Source organism: Pocillopora damicornis, chromosome 3 (assembly GCF_964200805.1).
Source record: "Pocillopora damicornis chromosome 3, jaPocDami1.2, whole genome shotgun sequence".
NCBI lineage: Eukaryota > Metazoa > Cnidaria > Anthozoa > Scleractinia > Pocilloporidae > Pocillopora > Pocillopora damicornis.
In genome coordinates, this window is record NC_142672.1 from 22281617 (window position 1) to 22301552 (window position 19936).

At 39.9% G+C, this 19936-nt stretch overlaps 1 protein-coding gene across 1 annotated transcript; it reads left to right on the forward strand.

Annotated features, from left to right (window-relative positions):
- The first annotated feature begins 671 nt into the window (after window positions 1–671).
- On the forward strand, window positions 672–19726 carry LOC113668421 (rho GTPase-activating protein 5). The gene is made up of 19 exons (XM_027184312.2): window positions 672–2596; window positions 5251–5359; window positions 5847–5985; window positions 7267–7474; window positions 8141–8308; window positions 9094–9266; window positions 9573–9657; window positions 10328–10509; window positions 11422–12476; window positions 12999–13221; window positions 13488–13715; window positions 14545–14651; window positions 15226–15276; window positions 15691–15738; window positions 16217–16496; window positions 16729–16806; window positions 17346–17477; window positions 17782–17887; window positions 18286–19726. The coding sequence occupies exons 1-19, from the start codon at window positions 849–851 to the stop codon at window positions 18464–18466; spliced, it is 5301 nt and encodes a 1766-aa protein (XP_027040113.2). The 5' UTR covers window positions 672–848; the 3' UTR covers window positions 18467–19726.
- The last annotated feature ends 210 nt before the right edge of the window (window positions 19727–19936 follow it).

Sequence of the window (19936 nt, forward strand, 5' to 3'; positions counted from 1 at the left end):
GTGTTTTAAAATGGTGCATTTTGATAGCGTTAATATTAATCATGAGTATATATTAGACTGGGGACCTAATCTGATCTGTTCAACTTTCTTGGGGATTTTAGCTGCCACTAGTCTACGTTTTCACGGTATCTTGTTTTTTGGTAGTCAAGATAAATTTGTGATTTGATCTTATGATTAGGAAGGAGCAATATTCCGAAAATCTGGTCCGTTGTCCTTGCAATATAACTGCAAGGAAATCAACCATCCATTGAAACCCCAAAACTGATAAGGGACAAACAATTGCCTTACAGCACAACACAACAGTTCAAGTATATTGGAATTTAAAATTTGATTAATTCGATCCTAATCTATAGAAAAACGTACGGAATCTTAATTAATCAAACACAAAGTTCAGAGACATAGAGTGGAACACAGATCTAAAGGTCAAAGCCACTTTTTTTCTCTGGAAAAAACACGCGCCTTTGCAAAGAATACACCGCGTTCGCCGGCGTTACAACTCTCACCCAAAACATGGTGTGCCGCCATGTTTGTAAACTTCCGGAAAATTCAAACGGTTCTTTGACGAGCGAGTGGCGCTAAGTGGGTTGTCTAGCAATCACTGGGGTTTTTTTGTCCTACGTGAATGACTCATTGACGAGATTTGCCCAAGGGTATTTCAATCGCCTGTCAATAGGAAATATGACTCCACTTAGCTCAGCGATATTTTTTGCAACAGGCCTCACATTACAACATTGGTCACGTGACTTTTATCATTATCAAACACAAAAATCAAAAATGGCGGCGAATTGTTAGCGATAGAGGTCGCGCTGTACATCTTTTGCATCTTTGGCCGGCTAGAAGGCCTCGCCATGTCCAAGAAGGGGAATGAACCACGAAGTGTAAACGTCGCTGTTGTTGGTTTGTCTGGCTTAGATAGAGATCAAGCTTTTTTTGGAGTGGGAAAGTCGTGTTTGTGTAACCGCTTTGTTCGACCGTTGGCCGACGAATATCTCACAGAACATTCTTCGGTATTCAGTTCCTCTGATTTTGGCGGACGAGTGTTGAACAACGATCAGTTTTTGTACTGGGGATATTCAACTAAGACAGCAGAAGATGGAAGTGAATTTGCCGTTCATGTCATAGAGCAGACCGAATTTATCGACGATGCGACTCTTATGCCGTTATCACGGGGAGGACAGCTTACACCATACCCAAAGCGGTGTGCCATTCCAAAGCTCTCCTCCGCTGAAAAGTTGATGTATATCAGCCGGGATCAAGTAGCTTTACAGAGCGACTACGAGCAAATCATTCTACCCGGGGGAAAGATTACTATCGATGGTTTTCTTGTCGTTTACGACGCCGAAGCTACGCAGTCGAAACGACTCGAAGAGCAACAAGAGCGCTTGTTGTGTTCTATTCTCACTTATGTGCAGAAAAGTAAAAAACCGTTTGTGCTTGTGGCAACAAAATGCGACGACACACAGCTTAATTTACTACAGGAAGTTCATCGTTTTGCTCAGTCTAAAAAGTTGAATGTCCCGATCATCGAAACTTCAGCTCACGAAAATGTGAATGTGGACTTAGCGTTTTTAGCTTTGGCGCAGCTCATCGAACGCGGACGGGTGCGTTCTAAAGTTATCCCTTTCACAGAGGCGCAAAGAACTCAACGAGAATTATTAGAAAAAGCCGTTCAGGATTTTCAAAGGCTTATTGATAGAACAGTTACCGACTTTCGTGTGATATGGAAAAACACGAAAAAGTTAGTGGAAAATGAAAGGGAATTTCAAATTCACCGCGATCTTTCCGGGCTGGAAGCTTGCAAGAAACTTTTTAATAAGCACATCAGAAAGTTAAGGAAAGAATTCGAAGAAAGGAAGTTGAATGGGTATTTGTCTAGACTTCCAAGTGCATTAGATGAGCTTATACCTAGTGCATCTTCGATGGAACTATGCCACTGGAACTGGCAAAATTGCCAAAAGGCGATTCGAAATCACAAACAGTTTGATAAATGGATGATAGTTTTGCCGGAGGAGACAGCTTGGAATGAGAGCGATCATCTACTCAACGACGATCCACGTGTTCCTTTTGACATTTTGTCTCTCCCACGAGCAGAGAAAGTGTTTCAGAACCATGCGGAAAAGTTAAAAGCTGCGGAAAAACGGCTCCGTATGATGAACGAATTTCGTAAACTACTGGAGTTGACGCCGCAAATTCGACCAGGCACAACGTGGATAGAAGCGGCTGTGCTGTTGGAAAATGAGGAAAGTTTTCAGTACTTGAACGACTCAGACAAAACAAAAATTTTTGACACCTACCGTCGTGACATTACTGAGAAAGCCAAAGCCGATTTTCAAGAGTTGTTATTCGAATCAGCAGGGTTGTTTTCAAAACTTGAACCCAATACGCGACCCTCGATCGCTCCCGAAGACATACGGGTAATAAAAGAGGCGTTGAGCGAGGACGATCGTTTCAAACGGCTCGATAAATTGGACAGCGATCGCGAAATCGGCTTGATAAATCACATCGCTCTGTTGTACAGTCCCACCAGATGCCTCAGTGGAGCGGAGAAATGCCGCGATCGGCTCATGCAAGAGATCGTAGCGACGACCACATACAGGTACAATTTTTATCTATTAAAATCGTCTGTTTTGTCCTTGCAAATAATTGATGAAATATAAGGTTGTAAGTTTCACTGGTGCCAATTTCAACTTGGGTAATCACGAATAATGCTTAATTACAATGAAATATTGCACTTTGGGTGTTGTTTTTTGCTAGCTTCTTTTAATCGGATTTAAAACATCAATAGTTGGTTTTAATTTACTACTCATAACACAGCAGATATATTCCATACTCAGCTCATCTTCGTAATTTTATGCAAGTCAAACGTTCTACTCGTGCTTCAAATTTTCCGCAAAGTACACAGAGATTTGGAGCCCCTGATTTTATTTACCAGCTCTTAATTCAAAATATGCGCACTTGTTTTGGCAAAACAGAAAGCATACCCACGCTTATAACCTCAGGGAGAATGTTTTTGTTGTCTGGTTTCCCTTTACACTTGTCCCTTCACCCAAAAGGCCTTTGTGTAATCAGAAATGATATGCGCATAATTTCTGTGTTGAAGATTTCTCTTGCATTTCATAATATCTGTTTCGAATTTAAAATATTTCTCCACCCTCTTTTAGCCTGAAATTTTTATTTTTGTGTTGTCTTGAAGGTGTCATTTTATTTTAAATTAAAACTGTGATTTCAAAATCATTGACAGAAGTTTGGAGTTATTGCACTGTTTCAGGTGATTTTTTATAATTCAGCAATCGAGCAGGTTTTAAAAAGGGGCAAAAAGATAAAGAGTAAAAAAAATCCACAATTGCTACATCCAAGGTGTATCAGTTTTAAATTTTTTTGAGAATTAAATTTTCCATGGTCCTTCAGTTTTAGACTTTGTATCTATTTTGTGCCCCACTTATTTCCCTTTCGTATGGTAATTGAGCCTGACAAGTAAATTAAGTTGTCACTTTTATAAGCTTCTTCGTTGAAGCTGAACTTTTTATTTTTTGAGATTCTTGAGCCACTGATGAGATCACTGTTTTGGCTGTCTCTGGGATATTTATTAAAATTACATGTAATTTCATGTGCACCTGTCCTTTGTTACACAAAGCATGGTATTGTTGAAGCATTACTATGCATGCAACCTGTTTTTAAGGGTTAAATTTCATTAACAGAAAAATAGAATGATAATCGTTTGAGGTATATATTCACACGATTTTGCTGTTGTGGCACAAGCAATTAATTAAGAAGCTATTTTTTGTTCTGTTTTCTGGGTTATTCGAGGTCACTGAAAAGCAGATGAACAGTTGAACACAATTGTGTGAAAATTTATATGCCTAACACTTGTCTCAAACAAGCTAAGGCCAGTATCTTTGTTTCACAGATAGCGGGAAAAATCAGATTGCATTAGGTTGTCTCATTTGTTACTCAGATTTCGTTTTTACAAGTAGTTTACATTTCATAACCTTTATATCCACTTCATGTAATTTTTTAAGTATATTTGAAATTACATCATTTTCTGGATAGTGAGTTAAAGATGTTGTCATGCATTTACATGTAAATGTAGATGATTCATTATTGACTGGATGACAGTCAACAAAACAGTTGAAGGTTGATGCACCTTAACTTCTAGAATGAATGAATTATTATATGTTGATACTCTACAAACATGCTTTCACCAGTTATTTTCATCAATTTTAAGTTTACATGTAATTAAATTTGATGGAATTTGATTGTGGTGAACTTTGAAAGTGAAAGACGATTCTAACAACTCTTCAATTGCTTAAAGAGTTAATCACAATTGCTTTCATCCCTTTATTTTTTTTAAAGATATCTCTTATATCCATGTACATTATGTGTATGGTACTGTGCATGTTGTTGCTGTATAAAATTTGAACAGGGCTGCAAACTGATTCATTTTTAAGACATTTACCAGTAAACATGGACAAAACATAATTTTGTTTACATTGTGGATCCATTTTTATCCTGTATGTTTTTATGTATTCATGTACATGCACAAACAAAATTATATCATTTTCTGGATAGTTAGCTAAAGATGATGTCATGCCTTTACAGTGACATGTAGATGATTCATTATTGACTGGATGACAGTCAACAAAACAGTTGAAGGTTGATGCACCTTAACTTCTAGAATGAATGAATTATTATATGTCTATACTCCACAAACATGCTTTCACCAATTATTTTCATCAATCTCAAGTTTACATAGAATTAAATTTGATGAAGTTTGATTGTGGTAAACTGTGAAAGTGAAAGATTACTCTAACAACTCTTCTATTGCTTAAAGAGTGAATCACAATTGCTTTTCATCCCTTTAATTTTTTTAAGATCTCTCTTGTATCCATGTACATTATGTGTATGGTACTGTGCATGCTGAGATTAACCAAGCTTTATCAAATTTGAACAGGGCTGCAAACCGATTTATTTTTAGACATTCACCAATAAACACAGACAAAACATAATTTTGTTTACATTGTGGATCCAGTGTTATCCTATATGTTTTTACAGATACATGTACATGCACAAACAAATATTGTTCTGTTGCATAATGGATATGATCTTTTTGTGTTTTTATCTGTAGAAGAAACTCTTGTGTACAAGTTTTAGGAGATAAATCATGGATATTTTTTTTTTTTTTGCAATTTATTATGATTTTACGCAGCAGTTGGAACTTGGTGTGTTTCTTATTCTGTATTTTTTTGACAGGCCAACATTCATGGACAGTAGTGAGACACTAGACAGCGATGACAGCCAAATTAACCTGCTTATTCTGGGCAGTGGGGGTTTTGCTCAGGCCATGGAAAGTGAAATTCGGGTATGTACATGTATATATTACCTTTCTTTGCTCATTGTCTTTGGTTACAGATTATAAGGTGTCATCATAAAAACAGAAATAATGATAATAATAATGGTAATAATAGAACAGAACTGCCTGTCACTTATTTCAAGGTTGAAAACATTTACATATAACTTTTTATACTTTAATATCAGTATGCAAGTTTTCCATACCGTTCCCTATATATTCCTGTAATACTGAAAAGGAAAATTTGTTTAGCAATCGAGGGCTTCTTGAGTTTGCAATCATTTCCTTTATTCTCATGACCTTAATTCTCATGACCTTAATGTTGGATTAAAGGGTAATCTTTTGGGAGAAATTATCTGCCTATCACTCCAAGGGGTTAAAGAGTGAAATATACTGCATAGCTTCTCTATCAAAAAAGCCAAACTTTAATTTAGTAGTGTCTAGTATGTTATTTTGTTTCTTTCCATGTTTTAGTTTTGATATTTTTCTGATATTGCAGACCCAGTGTTCATATGGAGATCCAGACAATCTAGAGTTTGTCCTTGATGGCCGCATGTATGAACTGGACTATCATGTGGTGGATGGCAACATGGATCCACCAGAATATGCTTTGGCTGGGACTGACTTGACTAGTCAAGGTGATTAGCAATAATGAAGGAGCTTTAGGGCCATTAGGGACTTGTCAGAAATTAGCAGGGGGGGAGGGGGGGTGGGAATTTTAAATTTGGGTTCGGAAATAAGGTGACCCATCCCTGCAATGGGAGTGAAATTTGCTAACCCTCCCCTTGAGCTTGGCCTAAAATATCATGACCCTCCCCCTCTTGTATAAATGATAAAATCTAGTTCTTGCAATATTCTAGGGTGTGTCAGTATAATGAAAACTCAAAATATATTTCTAATCTGTTCTTTGTCATGCTACATACATACATTTTCGATGACAGCATTAAGAGTCTGACTGATCACTCGACTCTCCTATTTCTCCCAATACAAAGTCTTCATCACTAGAACAAGTGGGTAATGCCTCATCCCCTTCATCTACCTCACATTCATCATGATCATCCACCTCTTCCAAATAAAGAACTTCCTTTTTCTTCTGTGGGTGAACCTCTACATGATCACGGGCATATATTTGCATGACCCTCCCCCTTTTAACTGCCCATTTTTCATGACCCCTCCCTTTTCTGAGGCTCAAAAAGTTGTGACCCCCCTCTGTTTCCACCCCCCTCCCCCCCTGCTAATTTCTGACAAGTCCCTTAATAAGTTTAAAAACAATAGGGTTTTATGGTCTTCATGTTGTCACATCAAATTATGGAAAAGACTGGGAACTATTTAGTTAGCAGCCACCTTGTCTCCCCTGCTCTGCTGCCTATGTCAAAGGGGGGACATTTGAATTTGGAGGGAGTGGAGTTTGTTAAAATTAAAAATTTTCATGTTCAAGTCTTTAGATAAAACACAAGGGAAACAAAATGAGGCTTTTTTGATGGTGGTAGTGCTGGTTGAGTTAGTGTAAAGGTGGAGATAATTCCAGCCGTTAAAAGTCTCCATGGGAGGAATATGATGCGTTGTATTTCATCAAGGAAACTTAATCATCCTTAACCCTTTTGCTCCCAGATTAAATTTGTAATTCTCCTTACCGTCAACCATACAATTCTTATAATGTTAGTTTGGAGAATTTTATTATTGGATCAACTAATTATCCCCAACTTGATATATTTCTTTATTCTCATCACTTATCTGGTTGATATTGCATTGATATTGTAAGGAGAAATTCTGTCTTGGTCACTTGTGGGAGTCAAAGGGTTAACATTGTACAGTTGTTATTCATACTGCAAATGGTATCTTGTCACCTGTGTCAACCTGAAAAGTGAAGAATTTATTTTTGTATCTAAAGCTGTTTGTAATGCACATGTTTCTTCCAGCTTGTTTCTGTGTCTATGGTTCATCCAGTTCTCTGGATTTTATTCGCTATTGTCTGAGTGAAATGAGCGAGCGTTGTAAGTACGACAGCGTGGATGACTCAAACCCTGTGCAGCTTCCCCCTCCAACATTCCTCGTCCTGGCAAGGAATCTTAGCGACGATGATAATATTCATCAACTGAGAAAGGAAGGTCAAGACTTGGCCTCCAGGTATGTACCTACACTGTAGTGTGGTTGTCTACTATTTCACTAGAAATCTGAGTATAACCACTAGAATCTAGGGTGCGTATAGAGACGTGACTCTTTAAGAAAGTCTGGGAATTTGTTGAAAGTATTTTCAAGACCTTGAAATCGTATGGAAACTCAAAGTTATTTCTTTTACCAAAGAAAAAGAAGTGTAGTCGAGTTTTATCCAGGTCTTAGCTTGCTAAGAATATTTTGCGTCAGTTATATAAATTTTTATGTCAATTAACTTACATAAAGGTTAGATATTTGAAAAGCTTGACCTTAGAATTTCCAGATCTGGGCAAGCCCTAAACAACTTCACCACTGGCCATGTGATTTACTGATAAGGTTGAGTCTAGATACTTAAACGGTGGTTTTGGCAATTTTGGACAACTTTTTTTAATCTGTTCTCAAAACTGTACGAACCCAGTAAATCAGCAGGTTGAATATAGTTGATATGTAGTTTACTACTGAGGATAGTGAGTTTTCTTGGTGACAGTTTCCATGAACATCTGTTCATTATGGAGTGATTTTATTCGTCTCACAACTGATAAAGTTTTTCCTTTCACTTTACAATGTCACTGACCGAAAGGAACGTTTGGGAGTCCAGCGTAATTCTCTTGGTTTTAAATTGTTCTTTTTGTGATTCAGGTACAATGCAACATTCATTGATTTGCCAGTGGCTCGCTTCTCACCCGGGAAGATGATTCATGAGACACAAGTTGTGGACGCTATGCGGGGACTGGTAGAAAACCTAAAACAACAAGCTCGCACCAATCTGTCAATAGAAGATTTGAAAGACAGTGATCCGGATTTGAAGTAAGAGATTTAGTTATTATTTCGACGTGTGGTTCTTTATGTTGTATATGTCGTACCAACGTTTGACTTCGTTCGTCTTTTCATAGAGATTACTTACTTCCTGTTGTCTAATACATTAATTACTTCCTGTTGTCTAGAAGAGACACGCACTGGTCGAATTTTACTGCACTGACTTTAGGGTTTTAATGTGCAGGGTTCGCCCTGGCCAGGTCGTTTTTTCAGGCAAGACACCTAACACCCCAGAAGTGATTAACACTTAACTTCTCCCCATAATATCCATACATTATTCAGCAAAAAGGTAATGAGATTACTCAAACCTATCAGGTAGAAGTTGTCATCTTGATCTAACACCACATTCTCGTAACTAATTCGCAAGGAAATGTGTAGCAGCTAGAAGGAAGAATTAACAATCAGATCTAGGAAGTTAAAGGGCTAACGCTTACAGTTTCTCTCTCCTCTTTGGAGTGTTGATGGTGTGCAGTTATGGATTCAAACGTATGAAATCTTTACTACGCCTGATGCGCGTAAAACACGAGTGACCAAGCCACGATTAGTTTGGTTTTCTATCTGGTTTGTGTAAAGAATGGCGTTAGTTTTCTGAACCAATCACGGAGTGTAGTAGAGTGCTTTTCGATGAGTGTTGTAAAACCAAAGCGAAATCATCACAACAGCCAATCAGAACGAACGAAGGTATCTCGAGTTGCCAGTGAGATGGCTGGCGTAAAGCGCGGGAAAACGCACCCATTTGAGAATTGCTGTTTTGAGCTCCAATTCTCTTGTTTTAGGATCATGCTGTGTGCCATGTGCGGAGATCCTTATCCAGTGGAGCTGATTCTTGGGCCGCTTCTTCACCATCAAAACTGTTGGAGAAGTTCCAACCGGCCGGACACAATCATCCTGGAAACTTACCTTGGGTTTGATAAGCGACGAGTACAGATAACTCTGACTTCTTACCATAGTAAGTAAAATCTTCCGATAAAACGTGTGCAGATAACTATTACATGCACTGCAGTGCTAGGTCAATGCTTGCGCTTGTTTCAAAATTGAGCTAGACATTTTCAAGGTTGTGAGTGCTATTTTTATTTTTCCTTTTTATTTGAACTTAAGTCACATCAAAGAATCTAATCTTTACCAATATGTCCCTTTCGCGCTTCTTTTTCGTTTTTCCTCACCTTTCTGCTGCTTTTCAATCAAACCGAACACCATTTTTCAAGGGTTCTGGATATTGGTGGCCTGAATTCATGTGCTAATATTCTTTTTACAGGAGCATACAGCCTTAACTACCAAATGTATCATGGCTACATCTTGGTGTACTCGGCCATACGAAAAGCCTCGTTAGGAACACTAAGGTAATGAGATGCGTAAAAATATTTGTAAAAATAACTGCCAGAACAACAGCGAGAATTCGTGGGGATCGCTTTTACCTGACCTTCTCAAGCCTAAGGAATGCGTGTCCACTTTTTCCCAAGTCGCTATGTAGCATCCTAAACTCATGAAAAGGTTGCCGGGAATGAAACCTGGTGGCTCGAATGAAGAGAATAATTTCGTTCTATCGGCGGGCTACAGAACACCTCAAAGCTTCATACTCGGAGGGAGGGCCAAGGGGGAAAAAGGAAAATTCCTCGAAAAGAAATCGCCAGAGCTTCGACACTATTTTAAGCCAATTTTTGTTCTCTTTTTGGATTTATATCATTGATACTAAGGAATAAAAATATTGCGGCATTTTACTTGACCGTCGAACATATGTCGCCAAATTGGCGACCGACATTGCAAATTTAGTCGCAAAAATTTTTTACTTCTCGCCATGGCGACCAATCTGGTCGCGGGTTAGAGCTCTGAGCCTCCTAAACGCGAGAAAAGGAGCGGGTGAGTGAAAACGATGAGGAAACTTCTACGTGAAGAAAGCCTCGCACAATCTGTTAGCCTACGTATGCAACAGTTTGTAACACATCTCCATTGCTCACCCAACCCTCCTTGTCCCGCACTGTCAGTAACCACTCTTTTTTTTTTCCTTTTCAGTGGCTTCTCAGGATTTATACCTCAGGTTCCTATACAGGTGTTGGCAGTAACAGGCAGTGCTGCTGGCGCCAGTGTGGTGTTTCACAGCCATGTGGCAGCTTCTCTGTTGGCTGATGGCACGAACCTGGCTAGCAAACTGTTTGCAAAGTTCCAGACAACCTCCTCGCAATTTCAGCATCAAGGTTTGTTTTTGTTCGACTGCGACGTAACGTAACATGGCATGGCATTGAAGAATTCCAAGGCGCACTTTTTATATAAATAAATAAGCTTAATACTACATCAGTCGTATTCCTGTCGCAGAGAGAATGCGATCAAAAAACGAATCGGTTTTTGAAGAGCAAATTCAGCGTACAAACTAAAAAAAAAAGGCTTTAAGTGACGAGTATTGCTATGGTGTAATGCTTCTGTTCCCTTTGCAACAATTTTGCGCCTTGCCTTGGAGTTCTGTTGCTCTTTTGCAAAACAAGCTGCGTAGAGGAAGGCCTTTTTTTTTTCTTTTTTTTTTGTAGAGCCACTCATTAAAAATTTGTGGCAGTGGCGAAGGTTGTTGTAATCAATACGAAAAACTACGTTGGCGCTTCCTTCAACGAAGCTAATTCTTCATTGTGAAACGATTTATGCGAAGGAGACATGTTCATCTCCGTGCTTCTGTGCTGAGCAGGTTTCTTTTCGGCTTTTGTCGCAAGAAAATAAAAATGAAATTAAAAAGATAATGCAAAACAAGTTGCAAGACATAGTATAGCCTTGTCCCCCTACAACCGAAACGTAATTAGTGAAGAGGGGTAAGTTTCTCAAGAAACTGTGGTGCTGGGTCAGTTGGGGTTTTACAAGATGATTTGGTTTTATCAACGGAGTTGGAAATGTAAATTAGCTACTAAAAATAGATTTTAAAGCTGTCGCTTCGAGCGTCAGCCCTTCGTTAGAGTGCCACTCCGGGAATTATTCTATCTCTAACTGTTCCCAAGAAGCTGTTGCTCGCGTGATATCTCATTTCTCATGTTTCTGCTGGACTGTTTATAGTCGAAAGTCTAGATTGTATTTCACTTCTGGGTTTGGGGAGACTAACGTAGCGTCGTTTCGCTCTTTATTTTCAGCTGGTGCGTTCGCTGCGTTTTTCAATCAAGTTTGGGAAAAGAAAAGAGAGAGCGAGGTAGCATACTCGAAGTTCTTGGCCGAACAACAACTTCGCCTGTCTCAGAAGCAACACAACAATTCAATCCGTTCAAAGCATGATCCTCTACCGGAGCCGCCAAGGAAAAGGCCGGCGAACTGCGAAGACGAATTCAACCGGAGACGAAGCCTCAGTGACCAGCAGCAGGAGCAACCAGCCTCCCCCAAGTCAGTCCATCGAATGTCCAATGGGACGTTGGATGACTCTGAAATCAATCCATACGCAGTGTTTGATTCCGTCAAGAGGCCTTTTGGTGCGATGAAAAACAGTGAGGCGAGGAATTCCAGAGGAAGCGGCGATCTACAGCCCTACGCTACTTCGACGCCGAATGCCCTCTTTATGAGCCTAAAGCAGAATAGCGTTCCCAATAGTACGCCGCAGAGCAGTGATGTCTGGCAGAAGAGAGAGGGTAAGTCAGAGGAACTTTACGCTCAGGTTGACTTGTCTCGAAAACGCTCGTTCAGGAAATCCAAAGATCTGACCATGAACGACAGTGAGGTCAACTTGATCGAGAACACCCTCTACGCCAACAACAATTTGGTGCAGTCGCAAAAATCCGCCCGAGAGACTCCTCCCACGGCTCGCGAAGTTCCACCACCCCTTCCGAAGAGGAATTACGATTTAAGCGAGGATTTCCCACCTGTAGTCCCACCCATGATCCCTCCAGCGGAGTCCAGAACGGATACTCTTAGGAGCAATGATGATGAGGGCTATAACACGTTTAAGAATGAGAACCTGAAAGAAGAAAACCCCTACGCTGCTTTAGCCGACGTACAACCCCGGCCTTCCTCTATAGCAGCGGAGGATCCATACTATATGAAGGTAAAAGAGAAGATAGACTTCTTTAACAACAAAATGGTCACACCGAAACATGACGTATGGGTGAAGATGAATGCAAGACAGGATGAGTCTCACTCGTCTGTGCCTGATCTCCACAGAAAGGAGTCGGATGCAGGAGCACCTCTGGCTCAGCAAGAGGTGAGAGCTTTGCAATACAAGTTCATTTCACTTTAATGACACTATACCTTACGAGCAAAATAGCATTGTAGCTACTCGAGGTAAGAGCTCTTATGATTCGCGTAACTCACGCCTTCGCGTAAAACACTTGGTCGCGAATGGTGAGAATACACGCAGATAAGTATGGAAGGCGGATAAATAACACACAGTCTTCAAGCTATAACTCATCATGTACATTATGCGATTAAGCTGGCATTGCTTGTGGTTAAGGTGAAGCAAATCTTGTGTTCTGGTTGGCCACACAATCTTTCTCGCTCGGGATTGCCCGCTTTGATCCTGCGCAAGAAAAAAAAATGAGTGGAGCGGACTGACATGTTTCATGGTGGGGGTGCCAAGAGTGACGTTTACAATGTTTGTCCGTTCTGTAATTTCTGGGAACTACATGTAGGATGGTCAAGACTAACGTGACGAGTGTTGTCGTGACAGAAGGTAGACTCGTGACGCAGCACATCATTAATGTGTTTGTTACTCTCATTCTTTCAGGATGTTAGCGACCCAGAGTATGCTCAAGTTCAGGAAGCATTAAAAAATAATCTGAAGATATCAGGAAAACCCCGGAAGACTATTTACGCTGTTGCTGTTGTTGAGGAACCCAGCGATTCTGACAAGAAACCAAAGCAGCATGCAAAGGTGACAGCTAAAGCTTCATTGAGGCTGGCGCATTCTGCTGAAGACGTTAGTACGCTGGAGAGACAATCCAGGCGAGGTGAGTGTGTCTCTTCCATCTGTTCTTGCCTTAAAGTCCTAAGATTTATTTCTTTATTCGAATACCGTTTTATGCTAATTAACCTCTTAATTACCTTCAAATGTCTGCCCAGTAATCTGTTGATTTCAAGGAGGTCAATGAAATTTTCCAACAATTCTGGACATCCTTTTATAAAAACAACGCCCTCTTTCAGAAGACGGTGTCGATATATACTTTTCTCTGTTCGCGCGTTAACAGGTTTGAAGTATATTTGTGGCTTTTTCTAGACACCTTTGGTCGCCCAGTAAACGGAAGACGTGAAAAGCGAGGAGATAGCGCCACGTCTGATCAAGGAACTGGGGACGAGGCTACATTGCCTCGAACTGAAGAGCGCCCGGCGAAGAAAAAAAATATCATCAGACGATCTCGAAGTACTACACGAAGTGGTCAGTCGTCCACGCCAAACGTACCTACAGAGGTACACAAGAAACAGCTGTTTTCTGGAAGGAAATCAGGTGGGCACACGGGTGGGGCAGGGTGTTTTTCCTCGAATGTGTTTGGTGGATGAACTGCGTTATTTTTCACTGATAATCATAATATATATATGTGCAATCGGACAGTGCGAATGGACAGTCAGCTGCATTCCGACACTTGTAATCAGACAGTTACAATCAGCCAATCCCACTGAGTGAACTGAAAGGAATCCTTCAATCACAGATTTGGTTACAGTAATCTTAGCTGAGCATTGGCAAACAATCCCAAGCTGGGTTTTTGCCAAAATATAGGAGGCTGTGCCTTTGTCCAAGATCGTAATGGTTGTGTTTAAAGACTGGCATTATAAGGCCTTCATTCAATGAATACGTTTTTTTTTTCCTCGGAAATTGTTATGGTTATAATTTATTGGTAACAGGACTTCATGTCGCTTGATTCAGTTAATGATGATACTTCTGATTGACAAATCTGACTCCCAGTTCTCGCTCGTCCAATTTTCTGAATCACTCGTATGATTACAGACCGAATTGGTCTCCACTCCGACCTATTACTATTATTAATCCTCTGAATGAGAAGCCTTCATAGTCGAGTGTGACCTCTTTTGGACTAATCGGGAGACACTTTTCCTCGAGGACACAAATCTTTCATTCCGCCTGCAGTCAACAACGACAACAAAAAAGCTGCTAAGACCTTTGTATTCTTTACCTTCATTGAAGAAGAAAGGGCACTCTTTAGCCCTATGAGTGCTCCCCGGAACAGGGGTTCCACTGTATTACGAAACATAAAGATTGAGAAATAAGTTGATTCCATGGGGTAATTTATTTATTGGGTTCATGTATTTCTATTTGGAAGGCAAGAAAGACCAAAGGAAAGGTGGAACTATGTCCTCCAGTCAAGAAGATGAATCTTCCTTTGGCAGCACGTTAGACGCCAGAGGAAAAAATAAACGACTGGCTAGGGTGTGTATATAAGTACAGGTGTAGGAGTGCTTTCTTAAGGACGAGGGTTGCAAACGGCTCGGTGAAGGGGAGAAAAGTTTCCAACTTTAGGTATTGCAATACAAACTATTATCCAAGGCTTTCTTTCCTCTTCGGTGGCGAACTTAGAAAACTAGACTGAAAGCGAATTCGAGGTTTACAGATAAACTTCTGGGAGAAATAATGTGAAAGAATTAAGTAGTCTCATTTAACTCATGTTTTTATTAAAAAAAAAAAAATCACCCTTGCACTAGGAAAATACTCTGAACTGGGGTGAACTTATTACAGTGATAGGAAGCCAACCTGGACAAGTCGTAATGAGAGATGTCTTTTTTTTTTTTCGCTTTATTATTCATTCCACAAGGAAAGTTTAGTTGTAAGCATCAACTAAATCGACCTAGTTAGAAAAAGGGAAAATGGAAAATCTTAGTCCGCAATCTCAGTTTGCGTGTTGTTTGTAATGAGAGCCTGAGGCTGTAAAGAAGTTGTTTGGGACAAAATAAGACTTGTACATATGAAGGTCTTGAAATAATTTGTTCTGTTTGGTTCTCTTCAGCCCGCCCTCTTAGACATACCTCAGAGGCAGTCAGATCCTGGCACTGAAGAGGTACACAAAATATGTTACTTGTTTACTAGCATTTGACTTACTTTAGCCCTCTACCTTTTTACAAGGTTGAGCGGTTCAGTTTATGGCATCCTGTCTAGTGGAAGTAGAAATATTCGGATCAATGTCAGTATCTGATCAACTTTGCGCCTACCTCTCCCCTCACCCAACTTAACCCTAACTTGTTATCAGCGGACTGTTTTGGCTTAGGGAAGGGGTAGGTGCCCAGTTGCTCAAACACTGACACAAGTCCTAAATTTCATGGTCGCTTCATGCTTAGAAACTGGGCCGAGCTCCGTCTATATGGGCTACTTGGACAGACAGACGTTTCACACCAAACAAATACACAGTGTGGGTGTGCTCTGTACCAGGCTCTGTCCGTTCGCTTTTAAACTATTTTTGATGCATTTATCTTAGGAAACAGAGGATGACCCAGGTTCGCCCGGTCATAAACCAAGGAAATCGGTGAGTATTTTTTAATCTTTTTGTTTATTTGTGTTAATTGATACGAGCTTCTGAACTGGACTAAAGACGATACGACTAATAGCTAAGGTAAAACGAAAGTTAACCAATTACACCCTAACGTCAGCATGCATATTCTCCAAACTCTTCTCTACACATTTCCTTTGGTACTGACAAGGAGAATTCGTGTAAAAGTCAAAGCTTCTCAGGTTAACGATCATTTCCTTAATTCTCACGATCATAATAAATGATTCAACAGTATTTATGTAAGGAGAAATGAGATGTTGGTCACTCTTAGGGTTTAAATGATTAAGGTGAACGGGAAGCCGTAGGTTCAAATTACTTGGGTGGTCATTTGTTTCTGTTTCGTTGTTTTATTTTGTTTTTTGTTTTTTGTTTTTTGTTTTTTTTGTTTTTTTTAACTCACCCTCCAAACATTAGCAGCCAAAGTGTCTAAAACCATATTTTTATCGTTTCTTAGCCTTGGTCGTCATCCAGAAAGAAACCGAGTCGAGAGGAGCGCGAAGCTCAGAAGCAGAAGAAGCGAGAAGAGAAGAAATCGCGAGAAGACGAGAAGCGTCAGAAACGTGAAGAGAAGAAGAAGAGAAAGGATAGGGAGAAGATTGACAAATTTTTCCAGAGCAGACAGAAAAATATCAGCAATTACACTTACTTTGGTCAACCGCTTGAGTCAATCTGCGATCCAACAACACTTGTCCCTGCATTCTTGGATAAATGTATAGAATTTGTAGAGAACACAGGTGAGTCACGCAATCCCAGTAAATCGTAAATCGTTGTGATCGTTTTTTATTGGCTATCACATGAGATTGTTACGTGTTTTGGTATCATTTGTAGACTTTGCCTGCCTTTTTCAAAAGGTGTGTATTGGATAAACCGTCCGTCAACTTTTAAGAAATTCATTTTATTAAGCCATGTTTCCACACAGCGTAAAGTGATTTATATTTTTTATTTTTTTGTCTCGTCATCTTAAAGGAATGCAAGTAGAGGGAATATACAGAGTGAATGGTAACGCAGCGGACATAAACCTCATTGAACAGAAGGTTGAAGAGAGTAAGTAGTTGAGTTTTTATTAAGTTGATAACAGTAACTCAAATGAAAATTGCAGTATTTATATTGTAGAAGAAGTGCACCTAGCTTTCCCACTTGTTTACAGTCAATCAAAAAAGGAATCCAAATCGAACGAAACGTTATCAAGAAGCCTAATTGGCAGGAGGCAAACCAGTTTGCTATGTACAACGGTGTAAATTGGAGTTTTCAAAGTTAATGTGTCGAGCGTCAGCCTTTCCACTGAGTGTACTTACGAAGGGCTCTGACTTTGGGCTAACCCTCGTTACGTTACCTTAAGAAACTCTTTACATTATTAACTCAGTTGTTAAAACCAAATTACCTTATATTAACCCCCACCGAAGCAGCACCATATTTTCTCCAGAAACTTGGCCTCTTAATGTATGGAAGTGTGGTCGAAGATTTGAACTGTTTAGTGCCCGGAAACAATTCCAACCTTGGGTATCAGCTTTATTAAAAGTTCATCTGGTTTTTTGGTACGAAAATTTAAGGGAAAGTTGCCTCCTTCTTTTTCTCTGCACCAGATCCTAACGTAGAGTTGGCCGAGCTAGGGGTTACGGTCCATGCAGTGACAGGTGCCTTCAAGTCATTCCTAAAGCTCCTCCCAGAGCCAATAATCCCAGGAGCCTATCAGAGCTCATTCCATGATGCCATGGGTAAGTTGAACAAAATCTGAACCGATTGTATAGTGAAGTGGCTTATAGACCCTTCTCTGTTAAGTAGTAGCAAAAACTAATAATACTAGAGCTTAAAATTTGGAGTCTCGTATACATTGTGCAGATTTTTTTACCGAATATTTATTTTTCTGTTCCTTGGGAACACTTCGTTATTTTCTTTATTTGCCCACGATTGGAAATGCTTGTTTTTCTTACGCTTCTCAAGAATTTGCGTCCGGCCGTGTCACCTAAAAGAAATGGTTCCTCATGTATATTCACTTTTTTGTGTATCCTTCCTGTGCAGTTGATGCTGATGCCAATAGCCGCTTAGCTCGACTCAAGCAGCTTTTACAAGATATACCACCACACAACATTGCCGTCTTCAAACGAATCATGTTCCATCTGAATCGGTAGGTTGAGTTGTAAACCAGAGTTTTGATCTTTCTTCTCTCGCGCAAAGCATTTAACCCTGTAACCCCTAAGAGTGACTAGCATCTAATTTCTCCTCACAATATCACCCCTGAAACAAACACGAAAGTCATGAGAATAGAGCAGATGATCACCAGCTAAAGCAGCTCTTGATCGTTAAACAAATTCTCCTCGTCAGCTTCCTTAGAAATGCACGGAGAACAGTATGGAGAATATGCATTCTGATGTTAGGGTGTAAAGGGTTAATACAACGACAGGCAGTATCATCAATGTATTTTATATAGGTGTACAGTACTCCCTTCGGGCTCGGGGAGGTTTTCAATTGAATGCCAAAATGGCCTAGGCAGATACCTATTCTTTTAAAACACTTTTTTTACAGAGTGACGGAGTTTTCCAAGGACAATCTCATGGAATCGAGAAACATAGCATTGGTCTTATTCCCGACTATTATTCGTCCGGACTTCACCCGGTTGGAGATGTCTACGCACATGTACTTGCTGTTATTCATTCAAACGTGTATAGAAAAATGTGACTACCTCTTCTCCACTGAAGACAATTGAGAAATACTGGGAAACGTCGGTGAAGTCTAGGTTGCCAGCCACGTGCCTGCCACATGTCTGTGGTATGGGTAAGGATGAAGTGTCCTTCTGCTGCCGAACTGACAGCGTGGCTTCGTGGGAATGCCGTTGATTCAGGAATTCGGTCCAAGCAGTGAAGATGTCGAGAAATTTTTGAGGTTTGAACGTCATATTTGCCTTCCCATGTTGCGATGCTACCCAAGAGCCGCGAGACGAACAGTTCGACGAAAATAGTGACGGATGCATTTTATTATGGAAGATACATGTATGTAAGGACGATAGCGATGTTACAAGGATGAAAGTGTGCTTGCGTTTTAGAAAGGGATATATTTCGCGAGTGCGCCCTGTTTTGTCAGAAATAACTTTTAAAACTAGCTTATTAATGATAAATAATAAGTTGTTAAAGAAACGTTTCCTCTCCAAGAATTTCTTCTACTCAAAATGACAGATTGAATTTAGGTAGAATTGGACTGAGACAGCGTTTTTCATAGTTGCCAAGCAACTTGTGTGGTCTTGCTATTTGCTGACTGGCTGAAAGATATTCGAAAACTTTCGGACGCGTGCAAGCTCTCCCGATGGATACCAAGAGTAATGTCGGTCAAGCTTTTTTTATAAGAATTCAAATGACGGTGTTTTTAATTTTATTCCCTCTCATTCTGCTATTCTAGAGGTTGATGATTTTATAAGTGCGTTGCCGTATGGTCGCAAAGCGTTTTTATTATTTTCTTTTTACATTGATATTAAAAGTTCGTTTTCATTTAAAAAAAAAGTAATCGTTTTTAATTCACACCTTGGAGAAGTAAAGAGAGAGAGTACTATACTAGTGGAGATATAGTTTTTTAACGATTACCACTTCAAATTTTCTTGGATTGTTTTTATCATGCCTTGTGCACAATGTTACACAGAAGCTCGGATGAATTTTCTCTATGGTATCTCTGGATCGATGGCAGTGTCTAAGAAACTGCGCACCTAGCCCTCCCCTCACGCAACAACAATCAACTGATAGCAAGCTAGGGTGAGTGTTGGGTTAGGGGAAGGGTAGGTGCGCAGTTGTTTTGGTTCTGACATTGATCCGTATCTTTCTGCAAAAATCTTGTGATCATTGCACACTCTCTATTTATTTCTCCGCAATTTTATGTTGACTGTTTGTGCTGGAAGTAAATACTCTCTACACGTATTTAAACGGTTCTTCGTACGTATACGTGTAATTAACTTTGGGGAAAATAAAACTCGAATTCACAAGGTTGTTGAAGTAATATTTTAAAAGGTTTTGCCCCTTTATATCTTGTGTTCGGTTAACTTGAGGCATTTTTCAGTTTGTTCAAGCGCAGTGGGCTCCCAGATAAAAGATCGCGATCATTTTGGGAGATTATTCCGCCTCTACAACACCTTTTCTTTGATGCTGTAACTCGTCACACACAGGGTCCGGCATGCCTACGCTGTCCTGCATTG